The following is a 15,582-nucleotide window of genomic DNA, read 5'->3' on the forward strand; positions in this document are numbered from 1 at the left end:
ATTATATTCTCGTGGGGCAATATCGGTAGTTTAATCTGTAAGTAAGATGGGAATCCCCCTCATGTCCCACTGAGTGTGGCTTTATACTCATTTTCCAGACTGCTAGTTGGATCAATGTGGCTCTCTCAAACTCAAAGCAGGGAATCCTGACCAAACAACATGAGTCAGTTGCCTACCACAAGAGTATCTGCAGAAGTCTGTTCGCAACCCCTCAAAAAATTTACTTAAATCTGTATGTAGTAGTGGTAATTATGTTGAATACAAACAACAGATAAAAACTGTACAACTACAGGGAACAAAATGCTTTTTCACTGAACCAATTACTACTAAAAATAATTTTCAATAGGGAGTTAACTTGCAGTCGTTGTGTACATGCAGGCTATGTATTAATAACAAATGATTTACCTTACCTGTATTCGTTTGTCATGTTCTATGCGCCATGCGTCAGGGCCACGGTGACTTATCTTTGAGAAGGAGGTGTTTGAGTGCACAGAAGTGCTTGTTGCCAGGCCAAAAACTGCCCATATGCCACACATTTTATTGTTTTTGTGAATCAGTCTTCAATCCTAATTTGTGTCTGTAATACAATGATTTCATAAAAGTATGAAATTTACAATTCTATGATATCGTAAATAATTTGAAAGACACTTACTCAGGTTGGCACTACACAGCAAGGATCATTACAGAAAATAAAAACATTTGTTTGACAGAAAGCACTACGTTCATCATACAGCTTTTTTCCGATATAGCAGCATTTGACAGCCTATATTTTTCAAAAGCTATTTTGTAACACTGAAGTGTTATAAGTAAAATTATAATAAATCTGAGAAATAGTCACAAATCTATATTCTTACAACAGAAATCATGTAATCCTATACAGAAGTCATCTGCTCTGTTATGGATTCAACTCCACTTATAAATGCAGTTTGTTCAAATATCGGTAACTGAAACTGAATTTCTAGTAACTGAATAGATAATAAAACAATGAAAATAATCAATTATTGCCTAAATTAAGTGAACAGATCAAAAAATCTACTCACCAAGTGGCGGCAGAACATACACATAAAAGACAGTTGTAACTGGCAAGCTTTCAGAGCCAGTGGCTCCTCCTTTAGGCAGAAGGGTTGGAGGGGAAGGAAGAAGGGTGAAGGAAAAGGACTGGATAGGTCTAAGAAAAGGGGTAGATTTCGGGAAAGTCACCCAAAACTGCGGGTCACAGGAGACCTACTGTATGGGACGACAAGGAAAGACAGACTGATTCACTCTTTCCTTTACGGTAAGTCTCCCCTGACCCATGGTTCTGGGTGACTGACTGATTCAGTCTTTCCTTCTCATCCTGTATGGTAAGTCTCCCAAATCCACAGTTCTGGGTGACTTTCCCAAAATATACCCCTTTTCCCAGACCATGTCAGTCCTTTTCCTTCACCCCTCTTCCTTCCCCTTCAGACCTTCTGCCTGAAGAAAGAGTCTCTGGCTCTGAAAGCTTGCCGATTACAACCATCTTGCATCTTGCAGCGTGTTTCAATAATAAAAGAAACTCTTTACAAAAAATTATGTGAAGAAAGCAGGATATTTGTACATAGGTGGAATATATTGACAGCTTATTCAGTAACATGATCTACTGCATGGATTTTATGTGAATACCAAAGACAAATAATTTCAGAAAGCATCAAGTGTGGGACTTGTTCACATATTATAGTACCTGCAATTACCACTTAAAACTCTATCTCAAGGGGCATCAATCATTTAGTGACCCACACAGAGTCCACACTCAATATCTGGGTGTAGAGCTGTACGGCGTGCCACAGAAATCGGCAGATGCTAGAACCATCAGAGATCAGCAAGTGCAGCCTCTCCTCTGAGCACTCTACCAACTGGCCGATAGCTTATAAAGTTGAGGCCCAGCCAGCCTCACCCTCAGTTACATGTTGACATTCTAACTAGGATTATTGAACTAGTTGTGTGGCCGCTCTCGGGGAAGTGTCTCTCTTCACAAATTAGTTCCAGACATAATAAAGTCATGTGCCTGTCACTGTCTGTGTGCTCTTGTGTTAGAACACAATGGCAATGAGTAGAGTCTTATTTTCATGTGTCTGTCATTTTGTGGTTGCTTTTCACATCTTGTTGTGACATAAAGTCTCTATTTCAAACATTGGTGCAACAACAGAAGGATCACATCACACTCATACAACAGGCTTTGCTGTAGTTGCTCTCCAAGCCTTTATCTGTAGCTCTGTTTCCTCCTGTACCCTCTGATGAGATGGCAGAAGATTGGGAAGCATACAAATACTGTTTACAGCAACATTACCACACATTTCACATTACGGATGGAGACATATGTTGTGCACTGTTTTTGTTGTGGATTTCTCCCACCCTGTATCAGGCTTTGTACCAGTTGGCCCTGTTGCAGGAACCTTCCTCTTTGTTATTTGACACTATATTCATTGTTGTCTTCCTATTATTACTGCTTCATGCATGTAATGACAGCTAGGGTTGAATTCTATCAGTGCAAGAAGCAGCACCATCAGTCTTATCGTGCCTTGGCCATGACACTCCATGGACTTTGTTACAAGTGCCATTTTGTCACTGCCAAAGTAAAAGAATCATATGTGAACCGTGCTCTCACATATTTACGCTGCACCATGAGCATCATAGCAATGGAACTCCAACTTTCCACCTGACACTGGTAGCAGTCGCGCGGGATCTGACAGACCCATCCGAGCGCGTGTGCTGAAACACACCTCCAGCAGCTCTGCACCTTGAGTGCCCTCTGCTGCTGTAATATATGAGTCGGCAGCAGCAGCCCAGTCCACTCGCGCTTGGAGCCATTGCTCTAAGGGACACTGTGCAAATACCACTTAGTCTCAGCACCTACATCATCGTTGTTGCCGTTGTAACAGCTGGAATCTGTTTCTTACTGCATGATTTGTAATGCCTTCATTCACTTGTAGAAATACAAGTCAAGTAAATCTTCTGTTTGCTGTGCTACTTGTTTGCTAATAATTTCTGGTCCTGTCCAGTTTGCCGTATGACAACAGTTTCCACACACTCTGTTGCCCACCTGTCCTACCGTTGTGTACAAAGTCATAAACAACATCAGGTGACAAGTTATCAAGCCTATGTGTATCAGTCATCTTGTTGTTTATTCCTGTTATGTGGTCTTTTCAGTTGTTTTTTTCGATTGTTCATCCCCTGTTTACCCATTGTTTGCCTTTCTTGTGCTTGTTATGTTCTAGGTTCTGTGGTTGCTGCATTTGCACCCCTTTTAGCTTCCTCTGTGCTGTTATTGCTTTTTGCTGTTTGTCTTTGTGCAGTACTTAATTGTCTGTTATTTTGTACCTTGATTAGTTACTATGGCTACTCAGTTGCAGTCACCAGCTGTATCACCTCCAGTTGATCTAACACAGTTCATTCAGTTTCAGAGTCAACAAATGGTGCAATTGCTCAACGTGATGAATAACTTCATGACAACGTAGGTGATTTTACAGAAAAGATTGCTGTATGGTGTGGCAGGTGGCAGTTGACGCTAAATAATGAAAAGTGTGAGGTGATCCACATGAGTTCCAAAAGAAATCCGTTGAAATTCGATTACTCGATTAATAGTACAATTCTCAAGGCTGTCAATTCAACTAAGTACCTCGGTGTTAAAATTACGAACAACTTCAGTTGGAAAGACCACATAGATAATATTGTGGGGAAGGCATGCCAAAGGTTGCGTTTCATTGGCAGGACACTTAGAAGATGCAACAAGTCCACTTAAGAGACATCTTACACTATACTCATTCATCCTCTGTTAGAATATTGCTGCATGGTGTGGGAACCTTACCAGGTGGGATTGATGGAGGACATCGAAAGGGTGCAAAAAAGGGCAGCTCATTTTGTATTATCATGTAATAGGGGAGAGAGTGTGGCAGATATGATACGTGAATTGGGATGGAAGTCATTACAGCAGAGACGCTTTTTGTCGCAGCGAGATCTTTTACGAAATTTCGGTCGCCAACTTTCTCTTCCGAATGCGAAAATATTTTGTTGAGCCCAACCTACATAGGTAGGAATGATCATCAAAATAAAATAAGAGAAATCAGAGCTCGAACAAAAAGATTTAGGTGTTCGTTTCTCCTGTGCACTGTTAGGGAGTGGAATGGTAAAGAGATAGTATGATTGTGGTTCGATGAACCCTCTGCCAAGCACTTAAATGTGAATTGCAGAGCAGTCATGTAGATGTAGATGTAGAAGGTGCTGGACCCAACAGCAGCACCTTCACCTGCACCGCCTGTATATGTACCACCTTTTTGTGGGTTCGATGAGACGAAGCTAGATTGGACAGAGTACCTTGCACAGTTCAACGCACATATCAGGGCACATCACATACAAGATACAGCCAAATGTTCTTACTTCTTGGCCACCACAAGAGTGATTATTTATACACTTGGGACCAAACTCTTTCTCACTTCCCACCCTGAACTAATACCATATAAGGAACTTTTGCAGGCACTTACAAAGTGTTATGAGGATAGTGTACATGTGGCAGCTGCCCATTACAAATTCTTTAGGTTGCATAAGCAACAAGGACAGACATACCATTATTTGGTGACTGAACTGCAAGACTTCACTAGACAGTGTTGTTTCAAAGTGTGACTGTGGCAAATCCTACAGTGATCCATGACTCGGGATGCCATAACGCACAGTCTAGCTGACTCTCAAATTTGCAAACAGATTCTTAAATATCTTGACCCTTTCTTTCAACATGTTCTGCAGGCTTGCAAACAGTGGCCCAGCAGCTACAGTCACAGAATGAGCTTAAACGTGTGTCGCATCCAGCATAGGGTGCGAAGTCATGCCCTCTCTGTAACATGCCACTTGCTTGTCGATCTTGGTCCTCACATGAAGCATTTGCTTTTTTGCAGCAAATGGGATATGTACAGTCTGTGTGCTTACAGAAGCATAAGGCACCCTCTACAGTTACCCCTTCAGCCAAATAGAAGTCAGAAAAAGCGTTTAGTGTGTTTTCAAAAACCACAGTGTCATTAGCACTAAACAACAGTGTGTAATCTACTCCCTCCCTCCTCTTTTCTTCCATCTATTGCCCATATTAAACAATGCCCAGTCCAAGTAAATAGTACGCAAAGTCTTATATGAAGATTTGAGATGAGCGAAGATTACAATAAACTTCCACGTTTACTTAGTTTGTCATATTGAAATGGCTTCAGTTCTTCTTGTGTAGGGGTCTGATTCTTGAAGCTGAAAATCAATCATCAGAGCCTCATGATTGGTTTAAACTAAATAAATTTGAATATTGTTGTTGCAACAATTTTTATGTAAACACATTTTCCACTGTTTTTCTTATATTTTAGTATATCATACAGTATTTCGAATTCTCACATTAACAAAGCTGAAATTACATTGTTCACACCTGCTATATACATCACATCAGAGGCAAGCTTACGACTCTCACACTCTGTGGAAATAACAATACTCCAAATGGTTTACAATTTTTCTTAACAAATGAATTCCTACTAGTTTTTGTTACATTATTAATTTCAATTATATTTTCATAAATGGGTCCAGAAATAGACATAGTAAATGTACAGGATTGACTAATTAATAACAGAAATTTTACGTGCGCAAATAATTCGTAATTTCAAATGTTTCTAAAAAAATAATTTTAACTGTACATTCGTAACTAATACTTATTGATTATAACATCAAAACTAAAATATTTTATAAAGTAATTCCTTTTCATAAATTTTAGCTTAAAATATAACATACTGTGTATAAAATTATATGATAGTTTTCAGAAAAGTAACTGAGATAATAATGACCTGTGCAGAATTCGAAAAATAAGGCTGGTATTGACAACTCCTGTTGAGAAAAAGTAATGCTTGAGGAGGATGTCCCATTACAAGTGCAACAGCTGTTCGAAAGACTTCCAACTCATCTGCAGTGCTACATTAAAACCACAAACTTTTTGTTTCTTTTACTATTGCTGGACAATAAGTCCATTCGCAATTTGACACAGGTGTTTCAGCGACTTTGCTTCACCGCAGACTTACGAATTGCTTGGCAAACCTAAGTTGCGCACATTGCGCCATAAGCTGTCAGCAGCATATACCAGTCAAGACATTCCTGTATTAGATACTTGTACCCTCCTGCAATTTTCTGAAACTCAGCATGGACAGTGACTTCACAGTGCTTTCCTCCTGCTGTTTCTTCCTTTGATCCTTAGGACAGTGTTGCTAACTTATGTGCAGAATTTCAGGATTTGTTTTCTAAGGGTTTGGGTGAAGTCAATACTTTGTTGCCTATGTCACAATGAAGGACAAAGCACAGCCATGTTCTGTTAGAACCTGCCCTATTCCTCGTGCTCTTCGAGAACAGATGGCTCGGTAACTTACTGCCATGCAAGACAATTGGGCTGTAGTGTCCATAACTGCAGGTCCATGGGCTTTCCTTCTTGTTATTCTAAGGAAGCCGTTCTGCAGACTCCAGATGTGTGACGATTTTAAGAAAACTGTGAACTCTCAAAAAGTCACTGAGCGTTACCCCTTGCCACATCTGAGAGCACAAATTGGGTGCCGGTCGTTACTTTTCCAAAACTGATATGCATGACACTTACTTGCCGTCTGAATGAGCAATCACAAGTCTTTGTCATTAATACTTATCTGGGTCACTTCAAATTTTTGAAATTGCCTTTTGGCAGAACTTCTACACCTCCCATATTTGTGCGCCTTCCAGAGCAGCTGACTGCAAAAGTTCCTTTTTGTTCAAATTATTCAAAAGACATTGTTATCTCTGCTTGCACCCCTGAAGAACACATTAGCAATCTTCGCACTCTGTTTCAAGTGTTCCCTATAGGGAACAGAGACAAAAGTGTGTGTGTGTGTGTTTTTTTTTTTTTTTTCAAACTGAATTTGAGTACTTAGAACATGTCATTCATAGCCAGGGTGTTCACCCATTGCAATCACATTTGTTTGCTATTGGTGATCTTCTACCTCGCATGCAATGTGCAGGAATTGCAATCTGTGTTAAGGAAGATGAAGATGATGATGATGATGATGATGATGATGATGATGATGGGTTTGTCGGGCACTCAACTGCGCGGTCATCAGTGCCTGTGTGTTAGGGAAGCTCGTGTACTACATCTGTTTTATTCGTAATGCCGCTCAAATTGCAGGTCCCTTGCACTGCTTGTGCAGGAAAAATGTTCCTTTTGTTTGGTTGCAAGAATGTCAGTCTACTTTCCAGAAGCTGAAGGATGCTTTGCTTAGTGGTCAATGCCTTGAACATTTAGATCCAGCCCAACCTGTGGTCTTGGCTGTGGATCCTTCCCCTGAAGGCATTGGCACAGCTTTGTCACATAAATTTGAGCTGTTGACTGTCTGACTGCCTCCACTTCAAAGCTGTTAAATAAAGCTCAGTGTAATTATTCGCTTATTGAAAAGAAGGCTCTCACCACTGTCTATGGCATCACTAAGTTTCACCAGTATCTTTCTGTCAGAAAATTTTACTTGGTGACTGACAATAGTCTTCTGCAACCTTTGTTTAGCCCTTCTCAGTCAGCTCCAACTCGCATAGTGCAGAAGCTGCAACAGTGGGCTCTTCTTTTGTCACATTATCAATATGAGATTGCATATCGGGCCATTTATAAGCATGCCAATGATCTTTCTCGCTTCCCTGTTGGCCCAGATGCAAAATTCCTGTTGTTGCACTGACACTCAAGGCCCCAATGCTTCACATGCCTTTCTGTTTAATCACCAGAAACTTGCCCAGGACATGGCAGTGGATCCTGATTTGCAGATGCTGTTGTACTACATCCGTACTGGTTGGTCGCATTCAGCCAGACAAATTCGTAGCTCTTTGGTTCATCAATGCTTTGCCCACTGGCATGTCCTTACAGTCATTTTGCTTAGCACCAGTAATAATCAGTCACATGTGGTTTCTCAGACTCTACAGCCAGGTGTGCTAGATTTGCTACACTATGGTCACTGGGGTGTTGTTCACACCAAACAGTTAGCATAACGTCATCGCACTTGGCACAGTCTAAATCCACAAACTGAACAGCTGACTTCTCAGTACCAAGCCTGTGCTGAACACCGCTGTCTCAGCAGTTCTTCGAATGACCCAACCTCAAGCATCTTGGGAACATTTGCACTTGGATTTCATGGGTCCTTACCGGAACATGTTGGCTCATCATCATTAATGCTTACAGCATGGTTCCTATACCCTCCACAATTGCTTGTTCTACAGTTCAGCCTTGTCATCAATATTTTGGCTTGAAAGACTGCCTGAAATGATTCTCACTAACAACTGTCTTCAATTGGTTCCTAGTGAGTTTGAACAGTGTGTAAAAAGCATTCCAGCTGCTACTCCTTCTGGCTGTTGTGTGCATCTTATTACTACCAAAATGACAAACAAGAGTGTATCCAGCATTGGGTCATCTGTCACAAGTGTCAAAAAGAGAACCAATTTGCAGTAGTTTGCAACTCAAATGTACAGAACGCAGCATCAGAGAAAATGGATCTGGATATACAGGAAGTGTCGCCATCAGGATTCCAACACGCTTTTGATGAAGGTTTTCGTTCTCTCACAACAGCTGTGCCTGCAAGTAGACACTGGCATGGCGGTTTCCCTGCTTAATGCCCAAACATATTCAGACTTCGGCTCTCCGTCACTGTCACCAGTAAACAGGTGTCTCTGAGGAAATGCTAAACAGCAAATTCCTTTGATTGGCCAGTTCATGGCTTACCTATAAATCTGTGACTTGACCTATTACCTTTATTGTCATGCACAAAGATATATCAGAAAACCTTTTTGGCTTTGCTGCCTTTCAGGCCTTTGGCTTTTCAGTCATAAACTCCTTACAATTTGTATCTGCCAAAGTCCCCTATCGATGATCGGAATCTCTTGCTCAGAGCTTCAGGATAACTTTTTGGAAGATCTAGGGTGCACCATAGATTTTCGAGCCTACATAATCTTGAAGCAGTCAGCTTGTACTAGATTTTTCGTGCTAGGCAGATTCCTAAAGCCATACACTCCCAAGTCCTCCCAGGTCAGTGGAAAAAGCCATTGTGCTTTGCGCCAATTTTAAGGTCACATATACAGTGTCATGTCTGTACGAACTATTCAGATGCTTAGCAGGGGGTCAATTATAGCCCAAAATTGATATTTCTGAAGAATATCATCAGTTACCTCTTGTTGAGGAGTCCAGGGTATGATTATTCTTAGTATGCCTTTCAGCCTGTATCAATACCAACAGTTGATGTTTTGGGTGGCAATGTTATCTGGAACAGGTAATGTCCACTATTGCACACTGTTTCAAGTACATGAATGACAATGTCACTACCAGACATACTACGAGTGACTACTTGCATAATCTCTGGGTCCTTTCTCAGCGACTCAGGGCCATGGATCTGCATTGCAATCTGCAGACGTCCAAATTTTTCCAACCATTTCTTGAGTCTCTGGGTCACACTACCCTGCCGCAGGGTGTCTGGCCCACAGAGAGTCTTGTCAGAGCCATTACAGACCTGGCGTGTCCCTCGTCATTGCAAGAACAGCAGGCTTTCATGGATAACCTTGCCTATTACCACCAGTTCACTCCTGAGGTGTCCACCACTGCCTGTCCTCTCTACCTCCTTCTCCACAAGGGTGCTTCCTTTGTCTGGTCTCCAGTGTACCACATTGAAGGAATGTCTTATCGGCTCCATGTCTAGTTACTTTTGATCCCAACAAACCATTTGTTTAGGCTAGACACCTCACAGTATGGTGTGGATGTAGTTCTCCCCCACTGGAATCCAGACGGCTTGGAGCAGTCAATGGTGTTTGCATCCAAAAGTCTCAGTCCAGCAGAGGTCCACTACTCTTGGGTCAGGAAGGAGGCTCTGACCATTGCATATGCGATCACCCCATTTCACATTTCCTTGTATGGCAACAAATTCTAACTAATTACACATCACAACCTATTACTTTTGTTATTTAGTCCATCTGCTTGTCCCCTATAACGCGGACCACCGACTGCAGTGCTGGGCCTCATTCCTCTCCAAATATAGCTACGACATACATTTTCACCTCACTGGGCACCACGCCAATAAGGACACCTTAACCCAGTTGTCCGTTAGCTCGGAGTTTGACTGAGAGGAATGATTGCATTTTAATTTGGATATCTCCTCTCACCAAACAGTAGACTGGTTTCTGATCACTAGTGCCCGAGTCGCCAAGCAACAGTGTTGGACCCTATCCTGAATTAGGCAGTCCATCTTGTCCAGCAGAATTGGTCTTCTCATCCACCAGGTTGCACTTCTGATGCACTTTATAACTACTTAGTCTTGCGCCATTGTCTCTCAGTCTTAGACAGGATCCTCCTCTCTACGGATGACACAACTTCCACTGTGGTTATTCCCAGGAATTTACAATGGGAGGTCTCACAGCTGTTACATGAGGGTCACCGCATCCAGGTGAGCATCCCAGCCGCAGCACTGCCTTCACTGGTGCCCCTGTCGCTGGGTGCCACACCTGTCTGACAAAGTTCCAGCCTCCTGTTCCATTTGCATCAGCCCCTCCACTTAATGTGCCTACAACTCTGCAGCCTCTGGCAGTAACTCATGGCCCTCCAGCCAGTGGACATGCCCTCACTAGTTCGATGTCTGCAGCACAACCTCAGCCTGCAGCAGAAGCATCTCCATCTTCCACACCACCAGAGCGATTCCGGCTTGGAATGCCCATCACCATTTCTGATGTCTTGTGCTCCAGCAAAGGAGTATTGGGGTGTTCCTCATGTCTCATAAACATTTGAGGAGAACTTCATGTCTCCTAACAGGCTAAAACATGGGCAGCATGACTGGACATACAACTTTACCAATCACAAACTGATTTCTCAATACAGAAAATCATCACCCAATGACTTACTGCTCTTGCTTCAATGAACTCGTTAACAAAACAACTAAAGTATATTTCCAGGAAGAGAATGTCGTATTTTGTAGCACATACATATGTCCCCATACCACCTTTCCTTCAGAGAATATCAGTTCCTCTTACTTTTTCTGCAAGATGAAATGTGGATCAAACTGTCTGAACAAATTTACCTTTTGTTGCATTTAATACAATGTTTACAATGCGCCAACAGAGTCAGAGCAGTTGAGGACTCTCTCTCTGTGATTACAGCCCTTAGGCCCCAATGGCTTCAAACACGTCTGTAGCTCTGCACAGTATACCACTAATTCACTCCAATTGCATATCCCAATGGTACAATGAGGGAGTGCAATAAACAGTCCATGTTATCCCCTTGCTATGGCTCAACAATAAAAACAATTGTGTGTTCATGGTACTTGCATAAAATACTGCTAATTTTTTTTTAAGAATTGTTCTGGGACTATTCAGCATCTACAAAGCTTTCAGGATGTCAATATGTGTCATGCTGATCTCTTACAAACTGTCTTAAAGTCGTACTGTAAATTGTCTTGTGGCTGGCAGTAGTACAGGTACTCAGCAGCCTGGTTAACAGCATTACTGAAGCATCCAAAAATTACTCATGATGGAGGCACATACTCAAAACACCTAGAACTTCCAAGTTTGAAGGCTGTGTATGTCTGCCCACTTTACAGCTGATGTAATTTATTGTTAGGTAATAGCCAGACAAAAGCTTTGTAAAGCTGTAAGAGATAGGACTGGTCTATCTCTCACTTCCTATCATTAAGTCACTTTAAACCGAGCTTTTATAGGTCTTACTTTTATTCATTTGCACTGTTGAGATAGTACATTTTAAAATTAAGGATGTGTCACCACCCACATTTCATTCAGATTATGATCACATTTAAAATGACTAAACATATACATACACATGTGTCTGTAACAAGAACTAAAGTCTACAGTCTGCCCATCTTTCAACCTCTTAATCATTAGCAGCACCTGGCAACCAGAGTCTGTTAACTCTGAAACAATGTTTGTTGTTGTCATTTTGGTCTTCAGTCCTGAGACTGGTTTGATTCAGCTCTCCATGCTACTCTATCCTGTGCAAGCTTCATCATCTCCCAGTACCTACTGCAACCTACATCCTTCTGAATCCGCTTGGTGTATTCATCTCTTGGTCTCCCTCTACGATTTTTACCCCCCACGCTGCCCCTCAACTCTTATAACTACCATCTGGTTTCTGTACAAATTGTAAATAGCCTTTTACTCCCTGTGTTTGACCCCTGCAACCTTCGGAAAGTGAAAGAGAGTATTCCAGTCAGCATTGTCAAAAACTTTCTCTAAGTCTACAAATGCTAGAAACATAGGTTTGCCTTTCCTTACTCTATCTTTTAAGATAAGTTGTAAGGTCAGTATTGCTTCACGTGTTCCAACATTTCTATGGAATCCAAACTGATCTTCCCCAAGGTTGGCTTCTGCCAGTTTTTTCAGTTGTCTGTAAAGATTTCGTGTCAGTATTTTGCAGCCGTGACTTACTAAACAGATAGTACGGTAATTTTCACATCTGTCAACACCTGCTTTCTTTGGGATTGGAATTATTATATTCTTCTTGGAGTCTGAGGGTATTTCACCTGTCTCATACATCTTGCTCACCAGATGGTAGAGTTTTGTCAGGACTGGCTCTCCCAAAGCTGTCAGTAGTTCTAATGAAATGTTATCTACTCCCGGGGCCTTGTTTCGACTCAGGTCTTTCAGTGCTCTGTCAAACTCTTCACATAGTATCATATCTCCCATTTCATCTTCATCTACATCCACTTCCATTCCCATAATATTGTCCTCAGATGCATCGCCCTTGTATAAACCCTCAATATACTCCTTCCACCTTTCTGCTTTCCCTTCTTTGCTTAGAACTGGGTTTCCATCTGAGCTCTTGATATTCATACAAGTGGTTCTCTTTTCTCTAAAGGTCTCTCTAATTTTCCTGTAGGCAGTAACCTTACATTTGTCCTCTAGCCATCCCTGCTTAGCCATTTTGCACTTCCTGTCGATCTCATGTTTGAGACGTTTGTATTCCTTTTTGCCTGCTTCATTTAGTACATTTTTATTTTTTCTTCTTTCATCAATTAAATTCAATATTTCTTCTGTTACCCAAGGATTTCTACTAGCCCTCACCTGTTTACCTACTTGATCCTCTGCTGCCTTCACTACTTCATCCCTCAAAGCTACCCATACTACCTCTACTGTATTTCTTTCCCCCATTCCTGACAATTGTTCCGTTATGCTCTCCCTGAAACTCTGTACAACCTCTGGTTTAGTCAGTTTATCCAGGTCCCATCTCCTTAAATTCCCACCTTTTTGCAGTTTCTTCAGTTTTAATCTACAGGTCATAACCAATAGATTGTGGTTAGAGTCCACATCTGCCCCTGGAAATGTCCTACAATTTAAAACCTGGTTCCTAAATCTCTGTCTTACCATTATACAATCTATCTGAAACCTGTCAGTATCTCTCGGCTTCTTCCATGCGTACAACCTTCTTTTATGATTCTTGAACCAAGTGTTAGCTATGATTAAGTTATGCTCTGTGCAAAATTCTACCAGGCGGCTTCCTCTTTCATTTCTTAGCCCCAATCCATATTCACCTACTACGTTTTCTTTTGTCGATTTTCCTACTACTGAATTCCAGTCACCCACGACTATTAAATTTTCGTCTCCCTTCACTATCTGAATAATTTCTTTTATTTCATCATACATTTCTTCAATTTCTTCATCATCTACAGAGCTAGTTGACATATAAACTTGTACTACTGTAGTAGGCGTGGGCTTCGTGTCTGTCTTGGCCACAATAATGCATTCACTACACTGTTTGTAGTAGCTTACCTGCACTCCTATTTTTTTATTCTTTCTTAAACCTACTCCTGCATTACCCCTATTTGACTTAGTATTTATAACCCTGTATTCGCCTGACCAAAAGCCTTGTTCCTCCTGCCACCGAACTTCACTAATTCCCACTATATCTAACTTTAACCTATCCATTTCCCTTTTTAAATTTTCTAATTTACCTGCCCGATTGATGGATCTGACATTCCACACTCCAATCCGTAGAACGCCAGTTTTCTTTCTCCTGATATTGACGTCCTCTTGAGTAGTCCCCGCCCGGAGATCCGAATGGGAGACTATTTTACCTCCGGAGTATTTTACCCAAGAGGACGCCATCATCATTAACCATACAGTAGAGCTGCATGCCCTCGCAGTACCAGCACAGCAAGGCAGTTTTGGTTAGTGTTGCAAGGCCAGATCAGTCAATCATCCAGACTGTTGCCCCTGCAACTACTGAAAAGGCTTCTGCCCCTCTTCAGGAACCACACGTTTGTCTGGCCTCTCAACAGATACCCCTCCGTTGTGGTTGCATTTACGGTACGGCTATCTGTATCACTGAGGCACGCAAGCCTCCCCACCAACGGCTAGGTCCATGGTTCATGGGGGGAGGGAAACAATGTTAGAAAAATGAAAACTGCCAACAAATAACCAACACTGGAACTGTGTTTACACTGTGGAATCTACTATCTAAGAGCAACGAAAAAAATTTACAATGCTGCCTCATAGGGCATCATTATACTGAGGAAAATGGCCTGAGAGCATTTTCAGCTATCTAATGGAAATTTCATTCAGTGATGAAATAATGTATAATACTTGGGACAGGGGGATGAGGTATCTCAATTATGTAGCTGTTGCAAGATGTAGTACCACCAAGTGACGTCATGGATACACTTTTTAATTTAAATAGTGCTCTAATAAGGTGTTGCTTACATAGGCAACCCTCCAGGATGGTCATTTCTTTTTAGGTTTAGTTGACTATATTGAAATGATGTCTCCTAAACCAGTATTGGAAAAACTACAGCTTCTGAATTTTCAATGAACATTTATAACTGAGGTTAATCGTTAACTCTGATGGATTTCCCATACAACTAGTTACTTATAGTGTGCTACTCCCCTTCAAACATGCTGAAAAGTAATTTTTCCACTATTTAATGTCACCTTAGAGGCAACTTATGCCATTTCTAGTGTTTTATATAAGTTTTTAAGCAAATAAAGTTACTAAAACCTATGTACCAAACAGATTTGTAAACAATATTTATAGCCTTTGCCTCTGATAAAACACTGTTTCCACTACAGAAAAACACGTCACATACAATGTACACTTATAAAAAGCCTTAGAGATGAATGAGGGTTTGTGTTGAATGCTGGGCTGTGTTTCTGGAATCCCAGAAGACTGTCAACACATAATTTGCTTGATGACAGTGACCAGTAATGTTTGATACATTTCCGAAGTTCCAGAAGTCTGTTGGAATGACATATGACATGTTGTTGCATAGAGGCTTTTATTTCAATCTTCAACAGCACTAGATGTTTGTCTATCTCAAATTAATTATTATACAAAGAGAACATGGGCCTTTTTGTTTCAGATATCTGAAAATGATTGCTCAACCTTCTCCCAAGAATTCTATTTATAAGTTGGACAATCAGGCTGTTGCATTCGTTAATTCATGTGGCCTCTCAGAGACAGGTTCATCAAACATGTTCTTCCATTGGTTTCCTAGAACTGAACAAGAGAGTGATACAAAAATTGGACATGTCATGTGCTATCATCAACACTTTGAGAGCAACTGTTACTATTTG

General features: G+C 41.2%; 1 protein-coding gene across 4 annotated transcripts in view; it reads right to left on the reverse strand.

The window, feature by feature from the left end:
• LOC126272717 (asparagine synthetase [glutamine-hydrolyzing]-like) overlaps positions 1-15,582 on the reverse strand; it is a 230,219-nt gene that overhangs the window by 157,405 nt on the left and 57,232 nt on the right. For 3 of the 4 annotated variants that reach the window (XM_049975753.1, XM_049975752.1, XM_049975751.1), the window contains exon 2: positions 411-577. In XM_049975753.1, coding sequence (XP_049831710.1) covers positions 411-536 — 126 coding nt within the window. In that variant the 5' untranslated portion in view covers positions 537-577. Of the gene's footprint in view, positions 1-410; positions 648-15,582 lie in introns of all 4 variants that reach the window. The other variant, XM_049975754.1, reaches the window with a different exon arrangement.

This window comes from Schistocerca gregaria, chromosome 5, assembly GCF_023897955.1.
Source record: "Schistocerca gregaria isolate iqSchGreg1 chromosome 5, iqSchGreg1.2, whole genome shotgun sequence".
NCBI classification, from domain to species: domain Eukaryota; kingdom Metazoa; phylum Arthropoda; class Insecta; order Orthoptera; family Acrididae; genus Schistocerca; species Schistocerca gregaria.